At 52.1% G+C, this 18,929-nt stretch overlaps 2 protein-coding genes across 2 annotated transcripts; one reads left to right on the forward strand and one right to left on the reverse strand.

Moving 5' to 3' along the window:
* Positions 1 to 269: 269 nt before the first annotated feature.
* On the reverse strand, positions 270 to 7,399 carry NRPS7_2 (uncharacterized protein; the record flags this gene model as incomplete). Its single annotated transcript, XM_083194264.1, has 2 exons — positions 270 to 7,250; positions 7,391 to 7,399. 2 exons carry the CDS (start codon positions 7,397 to 7,399, stop codon positions 270 to 272), a joined length of 6,990 nt encoding a protein of 2,329 aa, XP_083049177.1.
* A 6,860-nt stretch (positions 7,400 to 14,259) lies between these two features.
* On the forward strand, positions 14,260 to 15,945 carry ACO1O0_004832 (major facilitator superfamily domain-containing protein; the record flags this gene model as incomplete). Its single annotated transcript, XM_083194265.1, has 1 exon — positions 14,260 to 15,945. One exon carries the CDS (start codon positions 14,260 to 14,262, stop codon positions 15,943 to 15,945), a length of 1,686 nt encoding a protein of 561 aa, XP_083049178.1.
* Positions 15,946 to 18,929: the final 2,984 nt, after the last annotated feature.

An 18,929-nucleotide genomic window follows, 5' to 3' on the forward strand; every position in this document is an offset into this window, starting at 1 on the left:
AATCGAGTTCAGTATTCTCCAGTCAAAATGAGTATATGTTTCACAGCCTTGTACGTAGTATATTTATGCGAAATCAAAATCTACCGATTCCCGACAATAAGATCCACAAATTTCCAAGCCTTTGCACCAAGATTGACATCACTCCCAACTTTCACCAATTGCATGTAGTTCATAATATGAGATGGCCTCCTTTGCCTATATATTAACAGTAATAGTGGTTGGTGTATCCAGCGCCACAAGTGAAATCGGGGCGATACCATGCAAGGGCATTAGATTCCTAATTCCTCCACCAGTTTCCCCTTGCCCATGCTGTCCAAGCAATTGACGTACCACCCTAGAGCCACCTGTGCCTCCTCCACCGTGAACACCCTCTCATCGTATCCGAGGCGCAGCACGTACTCGCCCTTGTTGGCAGCTTTAACTACCTCTAACTGCAACGCGTAGTTGAAGTGCATCTTATTCTTGCTCATCTTCATGACAATCCAGCGCATGGGATCCTGCATCTCTGCCGCGGACACCGCGTCAAACGGCTGGAAGCAAAAGAGGCACTTTGCCGCTGCCACAGAGCGGTCGCGGCCCAGGGCCTCGTATATCTCGCCAAGTGATACGAGGCCATTCTCAGTCGACGTCCAGAATGCCGCTTGCGTGGCCTGGAGAAGACTCGCCATCGACTTTGCCTCGCCATCAGCTATGCGACTGTGGAAGGGCAGGAAGTTGGCGCAGTTTCCGTCAATTAACTGTGGGTTGTCAAGTGCCACGTTGCGGCCCGTGATGAGATTGTCGTAGATAACATCGCGCGACCCGCTGAGGTGTGCTAGGAGCAGCGAGTAGGCCGTCTGGAAGACAATTGGGGGGGTGACGCCGCTCGACTTTGCGAGGGCATCGACGTCCACTGAGGTGCCGACTTTCGCAACTTCCATTCTGGAAAGCACCGGATTGTCGGCAGCGGTGGAAGGGAAGTCAAAGCTGTGGTTCTGTAGTTGGCTGATCCAGTAGTCGAGCTGGGGCTGCTTGGGGGTCGAGATGACGTGGCCGATGAATTCCTTGAAGGGAGTATGCTTAGGGATAGGCAAGTTGCGGCTAAGAGCCTTGAATTGGTCATCGAAGATGTGTAGAAGAGTCCCGTCATAAGAAGCATGGTCAAGCTTCACTACTAGGTCTCGTTCACCATCCCGAGGCCCTTGTAGAATGGTATACCGCACAAAAGGCTTCTGTGGATCGAAGCGGTCTTCCCACTCGGCCTCTATCATTTGTTGCTTCTCTTCTTCGGTACTGTATGAGCGGTACCCTAGATTGAGTGGTGGGTTCTTTAGCACAACTTGAACGGCCGTCCTAGCGTCCTTCTTCTCGTCGTCGGAGTAGAGATATAGAGCGCGTAGGATCTGATTTCTCTTGGTAAGCTCGGTGGTGAGATGAATCCAACGATCAATGTCAAAGTCATTTGGAAGTTCCCGCACTGCCATTAGCTGCCAGAACTGCTCTGGCTTGTTTCCCTGGGTCAGAAATTCGATTTGACCTGGGCTGCAAGGGTAGATGTCCTCGATGTCGTCTGGGAAGATATCCATCTGAGACAGGCGGTCATATACCAAGTCGGATGGTTGATACTTCATTCTGGGCGCCACAATTGCCGGTGTGGTAGTCTCATTGTTAGCCTGTTGCTGGCTTAATAGCACCGCCTGCTCTCGAAGAGTGGGCCTCGAGAGGATGTCATTGACCTTAATGTCGTGTCCCAGTCGGCGGAGCGAGCTTATGAGATTCAAGGCCGAGATGGAATCTCCGCCCATTTCATGAAAAGTTGAATTCGCGTGAATATCCTCTGCTGGCGTGTCGAAGAGTGTAGACCAGAACGACTGCAATCTGAGCTCTTCCTCCGAGCTTACGTCGGCGGCTTCTTTCTGAGGTAGGTACTCTTTGAGCTGGTGGTCTCCCATAGACTCGGCCAGTGCTCCCAGTCGCTTCCTGTCAACCTTTGCAGAAACCATTACAGGTAGTTTAGAGACAGGAAGCCATATGGTAGGGACCATGTACCGCGGCAGCGTAGTGAGCTGCTCCTTGACGTGATCCACATCAAGGGCTCGTCCGGGTGGAAGAAGAAGACCTCCTTCTTCTGCCTCGCCTGGTGTCTGTATGGATTCCGAGTAGAATGCGACGAGTTGCTTCTTCTTGAGGACCGTTGCCGCAATGACGGCGCACTGGCCGAATAGACCTGACTGCATGATGACGCTCTCGACCTCGCCGAGCTCAACGCGGTAGCCATTGATTTTGACCTGGCTATCCTTGCGTCCCAGTAATTCAACTTCGCCGTTTGGCAACCACTTAGCAAGGTCTCCAGTCTGGTAAAACCTTCCATTAGGGAGGGTGTGGAACACTTTGTCTGTAGCTTCAGGCCGGTTCAGGTAACCTCTAGCCAGTTGAGGACCAGAGACGCAAAGCTCCCCAACGCTTCCCCGGGGCACAGGATCCATTGTGTCCGGATCTAGAATGAGTGCGCCAACGTTCCGGAACGGGCGCCCAATGTTTCGCGGGTTCAATTCCGGAGTCACAACCCGGTTGGTGACGCAAATCGTTGCCTCAGTAGGTCCATAGGCGCTGTATACAGTGATGCGCGGCGCCCATACCTCCAGCATGTAGGAGCTCACAGCCTCTCCTCCTGTACCTAGCACTTCGAGAGTGGGGACGTCGTCGGGATGGAAGAGACTTGCCATCGATGGCGTCATGGTGACATGGTTGACGTTCATTTTGTTTATCAGTTCTGCAATGTTGGCCACGATGGTGTTCTGCGGAGCAACACACAGCGTGCAGCCGCTCGAGAGAGCTGAGAAGAGCGAGAAGAAGGAGCCGTCGAAAGAATAGTTTTGGGACCACAGAACCCGGTCTGAGCTGCCTCTATTCATTGAGTCGATGATTCCATCGACAGCGGTTGAGAGCGCCCTGTGAGTGAGCAGGGTTCCCTTTGGTTTACCAGTGCTGCCAGATGTGTATATCACGTAGGCAAGACTATCTGGCGTCATCCCAGGCACGAATTGTGGTTTGATCGGAATCATATCCCACGCCACATCGTCAATCACAATGACTTGATACACAGAGCCATCAAAGAAGGCTGCGTTCAGTCGATCTGTAATGACAATCCTGGCTTCCGAGTCTTGAAGGATACCCAGGTTCCTTTCCCTAGGGTTCTCTGGACCCAAGGGCAGAAAGGCGCCTCCGGCCGCCAAAACACCGAACATGGCCACGATGGTGTTGATAGATTTCTCAAGCATAAGGGGCACCAGCTGCTCCAGCCCAACTCCGTTTTCTTGTAACAGACCTGCAAGCTGGTTGATCTTGATAGCCAGTCCCGCATATGATATTCTGTTTCCGGAGGCGTCCTCAACTGCTGTTTTCCCTGGATACGAGGCGGCCATTCTCTGGAGTGCAGAGTGCCCAAGTTCCTGGTCTGAGCTCGCCGATGAAGCAGAGCTCCAATCCTCTAGTGATCTCCCCCCGTGCTCTCCCTGGTCCGAGCTCGTCGCCGAGGCAAAGACCCAATCCTCGGGCGGCCTTTCTACATGTTCTCCAGATTGACTGTCCCCGTGTTCAACGAACTGCTTATTTGGCTCTTCTTTGAGACCAAGCCCCTTGGCGACCTCCCCAGCCGGTCGCACCAGCCTGAAGTGGCTAATCTTGCTGAGCGGGGCATCGGATGCTGCTTGCAAGATGGTCGCGACAGAGTTTACAAGAACCTGAGCAAACTCTGGTTCCATTGTCGAGGACAAAGTTATGCGATCCAAAGTCTGGTCGCTGAGCTCAAGCTTGACATTCTCCAGAGGACCAACACATTGCTCGGGCAACCTTCGCAACCCTCCGGGAAGCGTAGGTAGCAGCATCTTGATCAAAAAGTTCACTGCCGTATCGAGAAGATCCTTTGGCTGCCCACTTGCTTTAAGGATGTTCCGGAGTCCATACTGAGAATGCTTGGCAACATCCCAAAGGCTGGACTGGACGTTCTCCAGATGAGCTCTCAGTGAGATCTCCTTATCGACTTTGACTCTAAGCGGAGCCACCTGGAGGGCAGGCCCGTTCAGGTGGAGGATACCCTGAACTGGTGCGTCTCTCCCCGAGAGTGTCACGCCCATGACCACATCATCCACATCTCCAGCAAGGGAAAGGACTACCGCCCATGACGCGTAGACGAGCACACTGGGCGTGACTCTGAGCTTAGATGCAGCGCTCTTGATGTTGCCATCTAGCTTGGCAGTAGCTGTAGTCTCGGGGTAATCACGAGAGCCTCCAAGCCTAGTCGGCCGTACGCCATCGAGATAGCTCATCCAGAACTCTTGCATAGTGATGTCGTCATGCTGGTGCAGATGCTCAACATAGCGACTAAAGACTGGTCGATCGACTTGGGGTCTTCCCAAGAGAAGAGATGAAAGGTCGTAAGGGAGAAAGTCACTGGACCAGTAATCAAAAAGAGCATGGTGAAGAGTGATGACCAGGATACTCCCAGGTAAGGCAGCTGCCCTCCACCACAGCCCTCCGGCATGCATGGGCTTTGATATCTCCTGTTGCAAATACTCTTTTAGGTTGATATTAGATGTCTCCCAAGGGATATCGGCAGACTTCCGCACAACTTGCAAGAATGACGACCCTTCGGGGAAGAAGGTCGTTCGAAGAAATCCGTCAGATTCTATCAACGACACTAGTGCATCCTTGACGGCTTCAGGACTGTGTCCATCAAAGCTGTAGGCCCGGCTATAGGTATAACTTGTCCCGCCCATCATGGTATGTGCAATGACAGCCTCTTGAAAAGGGGTGACCGGAAAGGCATCTTCAATCTCCGAGGTGCTGATCCCGTGGAGTTCTGAGGAGGCTGGCGCAGCGAGGAGGGCAAACTTGGCCGGCGTGGCGCCATTGCCATCTACTTTGGTCCCCCCAGATTTAGTCTGAGCGAGGCTAGCAACACGAGAGAGCGAGTCGCTAAGAATGATATCCTCAACCCTCAGAATCAGCGAATGCTGAGATTGGAGCCGTGAAACGATCTGAATCGCCTCCAGAGATGACCCTCCTAGGGACACAAACGAGTCTTCGGGTAAGATTTCCAACTCCGAGACTGGCAAGAACTCGGACCAGAGTTTTATAAGCACGCTCTCGGTAGCAGTCAAGGTAGCTCCTATGATTCCGGTATTGGACCGGTTCGGCAGCAACTGACCCGAGCGGGCCATGTCCTCAACCATGCTTCGGATTGCCGGCATGTCGACTTTCCCGTTGGCATTTAGAGATAGTTCGGACACGGCCACCCAGTAGCTCGGTATCATGTAGAGCGGCATCCTTGTGGAGAGGAATGAACGAAGGTTCTCGACAAGAGATTCCCAGCCATCGTCGTCAATCCGACTGATGACGACAGCCACGAGGGCCGTCTTGTTGCCCACGAGAGTGGGAACCACAGCCGATTGTTCCACTTTCTCATGGAGCTGAATGACGGTATTGGGCTCACTGGGATCGACTCTTTGTCCGTTTATCTTCACCTGGAAGTCAATTCGCCCAATCAACTCAATGGATCCGTCGGCGTGGCGGATGGCCGTGTCGCCCGTTCGGTACAGCCTCCCTTGCCCAAACGGGTTGCGTATAAACCTCTTTTCTGTCTCGTGAGGATGATTTAGGTATCCTTTTGCAAGCTGGGGACCCCCCAGGCACAGCTCTCCGGGGACAAGCAAAGGTGAAAGACTTGTGCCTCCGGGGGCGAGAACATACGACGTTGTTGTATCAAGTGGTTGTCCGATGATACGGGCGCCGACATGATTTTGCAGCTTGTGGCGCCAGTTGAGCTGCGTACACTCACTGAGGCCATAAGAAGATAGAAGCTGAACCCTGGTTGCCCATGTCTTAATAATAGTAGGATTCACCATTTCTCCCCCCAATGTGATCCGCCGCAGGGATGGCACCTCATCGGGGGAAATCAGTGTCGCAGTAGTCGATGTCATATCGATGGAACTGACCTTCATCATGTTGATAGTCTTGGCCGTATGGACTGTGAGATTTTCTTTGCTGGCTAGGCACAAGCAGCCGCCCACGCTCAGGGTAGCCCAAATGGACCTCTGGGCGGCCGAAAAAACAGGGTTGAAGAAGAGGAGTTGGCGGAGATTCGCGACTTCGTGTTGTGGGAAAGCCAGCAGGCCGTTAAATGCGGCTTGATGCTCAAGGAGGACCCCTTTTGGCTTGCCAGTGGATCCTGAGGTGTAAATAACGTATGCAATGCTGTCAGCCGCTTGGTCCGCCTTGAGGTGGCCATCTTCATTATCTTTAGCCTGGTCTAGAAGATGGCTCATCAGGTATTCATTGTTAAACTCGCCAGCCGTAGTTTCATCAACGACGACAAAATCCGCCTGGACGTCGTTGATAATAGAGGATTTCCGCGCAGCAGGGGCATCAGGATCCAAGATGACATACGCAGCTCCAGCTTTCAGGATGGCCAGAAGCGCGACGATGAAGTCAGCAGATGTTCGCATATGGACCACAATATACGCCGCTCTGAATTGGCGCAAATGGCGAGCCAACTGGTTCGAACGTCGGTTGAGCGTCGAGTACGTGAGTGGTGCGTCCATCTCGAACTGCACAGCGTCGGCGTCGGGGCTCAACCTAGCTTGCTGCTCAACTAACCTGTGCATCAGACCCCGGCTAGGCCTGAATGCGGATTTTCCATATTCCTTCAAGAGCTGCCTCTCAATTGGCGACATGATTTCCAGAGCCGAGATGCTTGTTTGAGGATTCTCCAACACGTGGTGTAGCGTTGCCGTAAAGTGATCCAGGAGTACTCGGACGTCGCACCGCTGAACAGACATGTTGTGCCGCATGCTTAGTTTTAACTCTGTTGATACTGATAGATTGAACACCAATGAGAAGTCGTCATCGTCAGTCATAAGCTGCTGATCATCGTTGATCATGTTGATGCAAACTTTGACTTGAGGACGCCCTGCCGAAGCTGTCTCGAGAATGCGCTTGAAGCCAATATGCGCATGGGCAGACGCTTTGGCAGCAATGTTTTCGACTTGGCGAATCCACGATAGAAAGTTCATGTCTCCTGGAGCAGAAATAATTAGGGGGAAATCCTGGTCGACTAGCCCGATGACTGTATCGTGTCCACGGAATGACCGATCACGCCCAGTCACTGTAAAGACGGATGTGTCTTGACCCGGGCCCATGTGCCGAGTAGACACAATAGCCCATACCCCGTAGACCAGATCATCCAGACGAATATCGTATCTTCCCGCAAACTCTAGGGTTGTTTGGAAAAGATCCCCGGGAGCTGTGATTGTTGTTTCTGAGCGAGGCCGTTGGTGGTCGAGGGGGAAGGAATGGAGCCGCGGTTGAGATCCTACACTGTGGAAGGCCTCTCTCCAGTGCTTAGTAGAACTATCGGCATCTTTGACTGACTGATGGTTTATGTATTTGGCCATCAGCGGCCGGAGTCCTTGAGTATGGCCATCCTGACATAGCAAGAATTCGTTCACGATCAGAGCCAGTGACGCCTGGTCCACGAGGGCTCGGTGGACGTGTAGAAACACTACACATTCGTCACCTTCTGCTATCAGATCTAGATATGCTCCATCCTTGACATCTTCTGCACCGCTTCTGTTGCGTTTGATGGGGTTGGGATGGTCTGATATTGTTTGGTAGTGTACTCCCTCAGGAGAACTTCGAATGCTAGTCCGCAAGGCTGGGATGCGGCTAGCTACTGTACGCCACGTGCGTGCCGTTCGATCAAAGGTTTCTTTGGAGGCCTTGGACACCAGTATACGGACCGAAACATCCAAGTTGTTTGGGTGCGACGAAATAATGCCGACTTGTGCCGGTGTGCAGGCGGTCGTCTGGCAAGGGCCCTCGGTTGAGCACTTGAACAGATCTTCAACTGGCGGGATCGTAGCCATGGGATCGACCATTTGAAAGGGTAATTGCATCGGAAAATGCGATGGCCTGCCTAAGACATTCATTTTGGTGGACAGTATTGAAGCTGCAAGACTTGTTCCCCACGGAAAAGGGTGGACGACGCGGTTCGTGCGGGAGCCGTACTGAGTAGTACAGCGTTGTGAATATAAGTAAGAAACAACGAGTATTTGCAGACTGTGTTCGAAGCGAGATGTGTTATGTATCTAGATGGGCCTGGGACAAGTCCAATCTATACCATATAGATGACTTCCTTATTCATCGCCCAGGACAACTAAGACCTCTGGACATCCCGTTTCCCGAGACAACCGATACGAACAAACGCATGCTCTGTCTGCCACCCAGTCCAGATTCAGCCATGCTTCCTTGAAGCCCTCGATGATGCCGCGGGGCGCCTGCAACCAGGGCTCCAGTTTCTCGTCCTCCCTTGTCCGGATGCGCCACGAGGCTTTCCTCCCTCTGTCCGTGACGGTAGAACGTGGCGCCTGTACCATGGCCGCGCAAAGCAAATACTCGTCGTTAGAGAAGTCATAGACGCGCCAGGGCATCCCAAGGAGGTACGGATACTGCCTATCTGGTTGTGAGTTGACCTTGGCGGGTTGACCTTGGCGGGTCTTTCGGTGCGGCTAGAGCATAGCGTGCGGCTCTGCGAGGCTAGCCACGAAGAGTACCTACTGCTTCCGGAGCAGTGCTACAAAACTTGGCGAATTCCAGGCCGATTGCTCAATGCCGTCCGGGGAATATGAGAACTCGGAACCCTTGGTCCCTTGCAGGGCGGCAGCGCTAACCCCTCTGTGCAAATGCATGCAACGGCAGACGGGGCTTATTCCTGTGTTCACTGCTGGGGTCAAATAACATGCTGGGTACCAGCTGGTCACCCCAGTCAGAGCTGGTATCTGTATGAACACCTTTCCATAGAACGTACTATGCCGAGTACTCTGTACAATCTCAAAATCATGTCTGGCCCGCTGCCTCAGGGTCGCCCTCTGCGCGGCAAGGCTAGCCGTTTCAGGCAACTTCATCACCCCCAACTCGCTCTGTGCGGGAATACTGGAGGTATAGTATACTTGGTAAGAATTCAGGGCATGGCACTCATTGTAGTGGCTACCTTACTACGGGGATGTGTTCTGTCGCTCACTTACGCCCACAAAATAAGCATCCCAGAATTCAGATGCCGTCGCCGGCCCGCGGCGGCGCCACATGGCCAACTCTCAGGCTCTCACAACTTTGGTGCCAAGGGCAGCGGCATCTGGATTATTCTGGAATATTACTATTTTGCATACCTATATACAGCTAGACTTCTTGGATCCAAGATGAGCTGTCCAACGAGATATTGGAAGGAGCTTTTATCACGGGTGCAACAAAGCCGATGTAATCCGTCCACCCATTGGGCATTAGAAGTCTGCTGTGCCAAAAGCCTTCAAACGGTTTCGGTTATCGTAACTTGCTATCTACCTAGTACAGCGCTCCGCCATATGGGGATAGCAAGCCACAGGACTGGGCGCCATGACCTCTTGTCTAGCGACATTGGCAACAAGCAAAGGCGGGTAGAAACGACCAGGACGCATCTTAACGCCTCTGTCTCTAGTTTACCAATATGAAATAGATCCTGAAATAATATTCAACATTGTATAAGTTGTCCTTAGACCATGCATGTGTACTGTATCCGTGAACTATCTAAGCAGGACGTAACGGCCGCATTGACTCATAATGGAGGCCCAATCACAATTGTACGAACTAGTCTTCCTCGCCTCCCAGCACTCCTCTATAATATTGAACGCCTCAAACAAAGTTCCGGTACAAGATTTGGTCACCTTGGCCGCTGAAATGAGGCCGCGGAAGAAGCTCTGCTGGTTCTCCCGCGCCAGGCATCCAGAGACGCAGAATGGCCAGACTACACACTGCAGCAGCCTCGGCTCCTCTAGCCTGTTGAGCACATGGATTGTTTTCGAGATGGTCTGTGCGATCTCAGGTAGTTCGGGATGTGCTCCCGAAATAACGACGTGTAGGTAGGTAACAGCCGCCAGAGCAAAGGCCTGGCTGACCTCGCGATGTGCAGAGGCTGGGAACAACCCTGCGTGATTCGGCGGCACCACCCGGCCTGCAGTTGACGGCATATTTCTGATGTCGGCAAGTTCTTTTCGGAGGCGCTCCTCGATTTGGCCGCCGCGCTTCGCCAGATCGACAATGCTCAGCCTGTGGGCACCCTGTGCCTCCTTCTTCCACCTATCCAACGAGGAAATCTCTGAAATGAGCGCCATGACTGAGGTGCGGCACCCCATGAGGGTTTCCAAAGAAATTTCAAGGTTCCCAAGCATCTGTGAGTGATCAAGGTCCAAGAATGGGGTGCCCCGAGTAGAAGCACAAGAGATGATGTCAAACGATATAAAAGAGCCAAGCAAAACACTAATTGCAACGTCGTCTTCAGGGTATACATTCGTCTCATGTCGCTCTCCGCTTGTGTGGTCTGGCCCTGTACGCCCTAGATCATCGCTTAGAGGCATCCGTGCCTTAGCGAGGACTGGAATTAATCCAGAAGCAGTGTGTAGAAGGTCCTGCCAGCCCTTCGCGCCGCCAGCCAAAAACTAACAAAGCGTTAGACCAGGCACGTCAGCACTGGAGGGTGCTTCATCGGAGACAGGTCATGTATCACGTACCTCCCAGAATAAGAGCTGCAGTATAGTGGTGAGGCCTTCTAGACTACGGATTAGACGTGCATGTCCGTCCCCTTTACACGCACCATCCACGATACGCTGCATCCCTTGGACGGCCAAGTCGTAGTGGCCACCTCTGGCGCGCAGTTGAGGCAGGCTCGTCGCTAATCTGTTACTCTGAGGCGACGTCGAGAGGTCACACTCGCTCAGGGCCAGAGTTGCATGGTACGCTGGCTTGACTCGTCTCAGGATCGAGAACAGCCAGCTTCTTCCTCGCCCATCACAGCCGTGATAAAAAGGAAATTGAACATGGAAGACTTGATCCAAGTAGTGCATAAACAGGGTATCCTCCGCCATTTCATCACGCATAGGCCCGAATGGAACAACGGGCCAGGATATAGGTTGTTGGTCGGGCCCACGGCAGGTCGCCCCATGCCTCTGCATAAGCTTCAAGCCAACAGGGTTGTTCGTCGCAGTCTCCTTATTCAAATCTTCACTTCCATTTCGAGACTGGAGTCTCACTAATCCACCAAGACTTGAGAGTGTCGTCCCATCTGTGGTAAATCCCGTGTCCTCTTGGGACAGGACTTCAACCCAGGAGGCTTCTGACTTATGCGCCACAGTTGAGTCGGGTGTCAAAACAGTTTCCCATTCAGTCGTCCCAGGAGGCAACGAACTCTTGGCAGAGAATGGCGGTGTCGGTGCGTAGCCCTCTATATTGAAGGCGAATGTGGATTCTGCTGTGAGGCTGTCGTGATGGCCGTGTGCGCTCCATGCCGGCTCAACAGGGGTAAGCATGTCGACTGCATTTGTCTGGTACTGGAACTCCTCATGATATGCAGTACCACCATTCCACGCGTCAAGGGAGCGATGAACTGGTGCAGACCAAGTTGCAGTCAGCGTGGGTACGTTTTCGGTCGACGGCAGATCCAACCCCCCACTGGCATCGTCGGACATATAAGTCGTAGAGGCCCGCTGTGGTTTTCCCTTCTTCGATTTTCCCTGGCTGACCATGTGCTTGAACCTTAACGCTTGCTCTTTCTGGCAAATACCATTGTCCATCCACTCCGGCCTGGGGCCGTACCCGTGGCACTCGAGGCCGAGAGAAGTGCACTCGGTGCAGCACGGATGAGTCTCATCACACTTCTTCTTACGAGCTCGACAGGTCCAGCAGCCGTGGAGGCTCCGCGCGGCTGTGTTGGCGTAACAGTAAGTATCTGCGCGGAATATCTGGAATCAAGCGAGCTTACGTGTTCTGGCAGTCGTTGTCATGCTTACTGATGCAGTCCAGGCAGAGGTAGGGCGCTGGCAGCTACGCAGATGCTTTAGTTACATACCTAAGGGTCAATGGCACTTTATAGAAGCATGCTAATTGTTTCTGTATTTCTGTGAGCGGGCACAGCCAAGCCTATAAAACTGATTGAAATGCCAACGATGCTGGGCGGTTGCCAGCAACAGCTGCTGTGGTGGCGGACGGGTCAGCATCGGTGACTATCTATCCGAATTTTTGAGCAACGTGTTGCGGATATGCACTGCGCAATATACAATAAGTTACGTTAATAGAGCTATGAGTGAATAATCCCAAAGTATACGTGTTCAAGGAGATTGGGATATCCCAGTAGTACCCCATCGCCCCCACAGTCACCTGCATCTGCACCTCGGACATGCCGGCTTGTCCCTGATCATAGGCCTTGGAGGCTTGCATATCGCCCAGATAAGGGCAGCTACAGATTCTTACGGTCGAGATTCGAGATCGGAGACAGCTTTGCGACAAGAGGTGGACCCGACGTGACTGGCCAAAGGCGGGAGAGGCAGGGTCCCCGGTACTGCGGGAGCCGGAAGAATTGCGGCCAGGCTGCCAAGAGTCAACATGAAGGATGATCCGGCATATACGGAGTACATGTGTACCCGTTGCATGGAGTGCGGTGGGATTACGAGTACAAAGGCAGTGGTGAGGTGACTAACAAGGGTCCGTCAATGCATTTTGCGCAAGACCGCACACAACATGGCCCTCAAGACCTCAGCTGGCCTGTGTCAACATTATGCAGGCACCTGCCTAATATCCCACCACAGGCATGAGATCGGCTGTGAGGAGAATGCCGGAGGCGACTGGGAGTCAGCCTGCCAGGGGAGAGTATCCACTGCGCTTCCAGGGTCGCCTCGTGCTGACTTTCTGAGTCGTGCAGCAACCCCTCGTTTTCTCCAATTGAAGAGTGGAGTAAAACAGTGAAACATCGTGATGCGGCCTATTACTGCCCCCCCACGACCAACGAATACCTGCCCTGGAACCACAGACCATAGCCGAGTACCATGCCATTTCACGACAAGGCGGGGATATGGCGTGCGGTGGCGTCAGATTCCAGGAGTGATGGGTCTGTGTGGCACAATCAAGTCGTCCTCCCGGGAGATGCTTGTTATCACTGTATCCGTAATGTTCAATATCATGTGCAAATAATGAGCTACGGGGGACTGGACCAAGTATCTATCACTGGCCAATAGTTTTGCCTCCGTCATCTCAACAAAATTCCTGGACTGCCTATGCTCCCAGCGGCATGGTTGGTACTCCGTATGATTGGCGAGGAATCATGTCGCTGGATTTGCCGTGATGGACCCCCCCCCTGCCTCCCATCACATATTGCTACTTGGCTGTTAGGCTAGGCTCGGCTCTGGACGGCTGACCTGTGTCCTAGTCGTTCTGCACTGTTAGAGTGTGTTACTATGTATCTTTGCGGGCTAGCCAACATGAATGCAAAAACCGTAAAACTGTACTGGCAGCGCCGTAGGGAAGTGTCCCTCCTCTCCTGCCCTTCATTTTTAGTGTCGCCATGCCCTAGTAATCGAGCAACTCGCGCACAAGAACGATGACAGCCAACGTGGCGTCCTTCACAACGTGCGAGATCGCGGGAGGCAGATCCGAACGGTTGTGGCGCGGCTCATTTGCCGGAGGTACAGATCCGGACTGTCTAGTGTCAACCCCTCCAGTACTAAGCACTCTAAGCGAAGTATGGATGGACTGTGGATATGAGTGCGACGTGCTGCCACCTTTACCCGCACGGGGAGCAGGGATACGGCATGATCCGCATTTACTAATCTAGACGTTGCAGTCACTGTGGAGCCAGCCGCTAGTACATAGTATGCCGTTATATATACGAAATACGAGCAATTCTGGACTAAGGCACGATACGTAGTACGTGCCAGGTCAAGTACAGAGTACTTCTGTAGCCCATGTGCCAACCGGCACAGGCTGGTTTGCTTAAAATTATGCATGCCTGATTCCAAGTAGTAGCCCCCAAGATTTGCACAGCCGTGGAGCGCCTGTTGGCTCGGACTGGTCGAGTTGCTCTCGTAATAATACGAATGCTGTAACCGCTGGCCGGGATCCTCGCGCGCCGCGCTGCCCAAGATTGGATATTACAAAGCAAGAGAAGAGTCAGTGGACGCTGTTAATTACAAATTACTACCGTGTAGCTCCCGTTTTTGGGGTTTGATGTTTGGTTTGTTGCGGCAATCAGGGCGACGGGCTCTCGTTTTTCTGTCAGGCACACAGATATTACCTTGAACCAGATCGGACAGTAATCTCTGTTTTCACCCCCCCCCAAAAAAACCAGGATAGACTTTTGTCTCTGACCGTTGGATTCTTGTCGTTTTCTCTCATGTCCCAGACTCCTTAACGGCGGCGGCAATAATGGATACGACTACGAGTACAGAATCCGGCAGCGAGGTGCAGAAGCATATCCCGGCTTCTCCAGCTGAGGGAGAAGACCGCCACATGTCGGAGAAAACATCTGTTACAGGCGTCGAGGGGGAACCAGAAGTCCAAGGACTGCCCCGTGACATCTCGGGTTGGAAATGGGTCATTGTCGTCATTGCCATTTACAGTTCGCAATTCCTCTTCGCCCTCGACAACACCATCGTGGCCAATGTCCAGCCCGTAATTGTGGAGCAATTCGACTCCCTCGGGAAGCTTGCATGGCTCAGCGTGTCATTCAACATGGCCGCCGCATCGACAAACTCGGTCTGGGGCAAAGTCTATGACCAGTTCAATGCCAAGTGGACGTATATCATTTGCGTTCTCTTTTTCGAGGTCGGGTCTGCCATCTGCGGAGCCGCCCCTAGCATCAACGCCTTCATCGTCGGCCGCGCTATCTGTGGTGTTTCTGGGGCGGGCATGTATGTTGGGCTCATGACCATGATTGCCTTGACAACCACCATCCAAGAACGCCCCATGTATGTCAGTGGAGCAGGCTTGACCTGGGGCATTGGCACCGTCTTGGGCCCCATCATTGGCGGAGCTTTCACTGACTCTTCTGCCGGCTGGCGCTGGGCATTCTACATCAACCTATGCGTCGGCGCCGCCTGTGCCCCGGTCTATCTCTTCATGCTCCCCAACAAGGATCCGCGTCCCGGTGCCAGCCTGCGGGACCGCTCTCGCGAGATGGACTACATGGGAGGTCTGCTTACCACTGGTGCCTTTGTCACTGGCGTCATGGCCTTGTCCTTTGGCGGCGTCGCCTACCCCTGGAGCTCGGGCACTGTCATCGGCCTCTTCTGCTGCTCTGGGGTGCTCTTCATCCTCCTTGGCCTCCAGCAGTCCTTCGAAATTCTCACAACCCCCTCGCGTCGCATCATCCCTGTTGAGTTCTTCAAGAGCCGAACTGTCTTGATTCTCTTTGCCATGACGTCCGCAGGAGCAACTGGCATCTTTGTCCCCACCTACATCATTCCCATCTTCTTCCAGTTCACCCGCAACGACTCAGCCCTCGAGTCTGGCGTTCGTCTCCTACCTTTCATCATACTCATGATTGTCGCAGTCATTGCCAATGGCGCTCTCCTCTCATCCTTGGGATACTACATGCCTTGGTACCTCTTGGGGGGCATCTTGGTCGTTATCGGCGGCGCCCTCATGTACACCGTCACCGACTCGACTTCTGTTGCACACATATACGGATACACCATCATAATTGGCTTTGGCGTTGGGCTCTTTGCCCAGGCGTCATTCTCCGTTGCCCAGGCCGTCGTGGACCCTAGAATGATTGGTTCTGCGGTCGGATTTATCGCTCTCGGTCAGATCACCGGAATCACAATTGCACTTGCCATCACCAATGCCGTCTTCCTCAATAGAAGCCTGGTGGGCATTCGACCTATCCTAAAGGACGTGCCTGCGTCGACTATTCAGCAGACCATAGCAGGGGCCAAGTCAGAATTCTTCCAAAACCTCGACCCCGACGTCCGACAGCAGGTTTTGAGAGTCCTTGTCGGTGCCCAGAGCCAGACCTACGTCTTGGTTATTGTGGCTGGTGCTTTGGCTACTGTATTGAGTCTCGCGATGAAGCGAGACAAATTATTTGTAGGTGGTGGGCCAGGTGCATGAGTCACTTCCCCAAGGATCTCATGGAGGACTGGCCAACTGGTCTAGAGTCAGTTGCTATAGATATACCCGATCGAAGTACGAGCATTATCAAATCCTCATGCTGCACTATGCGGAGCCACATTATTACTTATGTGCCCCTGCTTCTTGACTTTATCATCCCCTGTCAGTGCCTTTATGCTTGATATGCACCCATAGACATTACCAGTTTGATGCCAATGATAGCAATGTGCTGTTACTGTATGTCTATTAAGAGGCATTATAGAATCAATGGGCGTGAAAGACACCGGTAGTGACAGGTTTTATTTTTATTTTCAATCTTGCCTTTCCCCTTGCCATTGTGTCATCTAGGCTAACTTCTAGTTAGTTGCCTTTCATGCAGACCAAGACTGTCGTTCTCCAACTTCTCCTTTCCTTGCTTGCCCTACAAGGACGCCCATCACTCGTCTTCTATGAGTATAACTCAGCACTGCTGCCTCAAGATATCTTACTGAGGACCTTTTCTTGTTGGGATCAAGGATGCGTTCAGCGGGGCCATCAAACAATTTAGATGCCGTCTGTAGGTATCCTGTAAGGAAGGTTTATGCCCCAAAGGGTATGCCACCGTTGGAAATGGAGTGATTCTGGCGAGGATTCGTTCAGTCTCTGCCAGCGATTCATGTTGGGTGGTCCCAGGCAAAGGCAATAGTCCCCAACAGGTTCTCTGCATTGTCTCCTCCTAGCATCGCCTGCAAGTGAATTGTCATACCTGGTAACTCATCCCCGAAGCCAGTCACAAACTTGCTCTTTTTTCACGACACAATGATTTGCTGACCTGTTGTTAATCGACATTCGTCACTTACCATGACTTACGGCAGTACAAATTTCCCATTGCCAAGATCGAACTGACGAGAATGAACGCGGAAACTGCCCGTGATGGACCGCCAACAACAATGGAAGATTGCCCTGGTACCGTGCGAGAGGCTTCTATGAGAACTTCTGCTCCACTGCCGACGGCATATGCAAGAATCCCAAGCGATTCCTCTAAGTGGTCGCGAGATTTGGATCGCCGGTGGCTGGGTCCGCAACCGACTTTTCGGTATTCCTTGTTGCGATATTGATATTGCCTTTAGCAACATGACGGGCAAATATTTTGGAGACTTCCTTGCTGGATTTTACCGATAGAACCTGGAAACTTATGAGAGGCGGGCGAAGGAGCTCGGAGTCAGAGACTCGGGGTTGACCAAATTCCACACGACCAGGAAGAACCCTGCCAAATCAAAAAAGCTTGAGACAACCACCTGCAGGATATTCGGCCTAGACATAACATAGATCTAGTCAATCTACGCAAGGAGACATACGAGGAGGACAGCCGTATTCCGAGGTTGGGTTTTGGAACAGCCGAAAGATGCGTTTCGCCGCGATGCCACAGTCAATGCGCTGTTCTTCAACTTGACTTGGAAAAACAACAGGTCATAGACTTCACTAGGAGATCAAAGAATGACCTAGCTTCGGAAATTATAAGGACACCACTTGAGCCTCGGCAGACGTTTTCAGATCGCCCTCGGAGAGTGTTACGACTCATCCGGATTGCCTCAGATACTGAAGCAGCCAAACCCGCAAGTTCATTTGAGATGCTCTTTGAGCTGAGTCTTTATTCCCTTGCTTTTATCCATCCCGAACTCTCACTCTATCAAGCTTTGCAAGGGAAAAGTTTATGCGCCGCTCGCTGGAGTCCGTCTCGATATGCTGAAGTTTGCCGCCTAGGCGGCCACCGCCTCACTAGGGGCCACAAGAAAAGTGTCTCCCATTCTTAAGATATTCCTAAGGAACATGGATTCAATCGCTGATTCTGTCTTCCTCATCACTCAAGAAGGTAGTCCTACTCGTAGTTCCATCGGCATGGCAATTTGTGGCTGTGGTCCAACCTGGAAGCTGCAGGTTGCCTACTCACTCCTGGCGGAACTTGTGTATGAATCTTCCTCTAAGTCAGACTTGGATTTCTCAGCTGTGGGTAATGATAACAGTGGAGGGCAGCTCTTGATAAGATATAACAATTTTATGAACTAGGTAGTACAGATGGGTCTGGAGGATGCGTACTAGATGAACCCTGTGCTAGATGGGAAATTATGGAGACATCATCTTTCTTTAATTTGAGCCTGTCAGATTCAATACCTCGGGACTCTCGAATCCTTCATTGGCCAATTTCTGTAGGATTTCTTGGACACCGGGACAGCTCATAATTGCGGCGGGCTTATTCTCACTCGAAAGCCTAGAGCACTTCGGATAACCCCCCAATAGCTCCTGACATGCTCCTGTCTACTCTTCGTACCCAACAGAGGGGTTAGGCAATACGTTCTCTGCCCTGATATTCGTATATGGCATACTTAACCTCCATTAGTATAACCTTGTATAGAGCAACAGAAGTGGTGTTGGGCTCTAGGTTCTTCCTAATGGGCTCTTGGACACTCTGTAATCACATGAGGAATTTATGCACCGTCATGTGGGTGATATCGACTTTAGTCTTGTAATAAAAGTTGGGGCACCTTGCTTGTAGAATCGTCAACTAACTTGAGCAACCTCAAATGGCGCTTCGTATGGTCTTTTCTAGAAGTTAACTTCTTGTTCATTCATGGGGTATGCGCTTTCGCGACGACATATAACCTCATCAGCCATATCATCAATGAATTAGTTTGTTACATTAGGACAGGAGCTCGCCCTAAACTCGCGATATCAATCATTGCAGGCGCTTAGCAGATATAGAACAGGTTTGTGGTATCAATCATGTGTTGGGAAAATTGATCCAGATCTGGAGGAAAGTGATACTGTTGTTTAAGATGGTGATAGTAAGTGAGCCCTTGGAAAAGGCCATTGACGAGTAGATATAACCGCAGGACCACTCCTTGGGCCCGACGGAGTATCCGCTGGACAATTGTGAGTGTACTCTTCGAGCGTTACGCTGGGGCATCTTACGCAACGTTATATTATTATTGGAATCATTATCAATA

Source organism: Amphichorda felina (genome assembly GCF_050947745.1).
Source record: "Amphichorda felina strain 45539 chromosome Unknown scaffold_5, whole genome shotgun sequence".
NCBI lineage: Eukaryota > Fungi > Ascomycota > Sordariomycetes > Hypocreales > Bionectriaceae > Amphichorda > Amphichorda felina.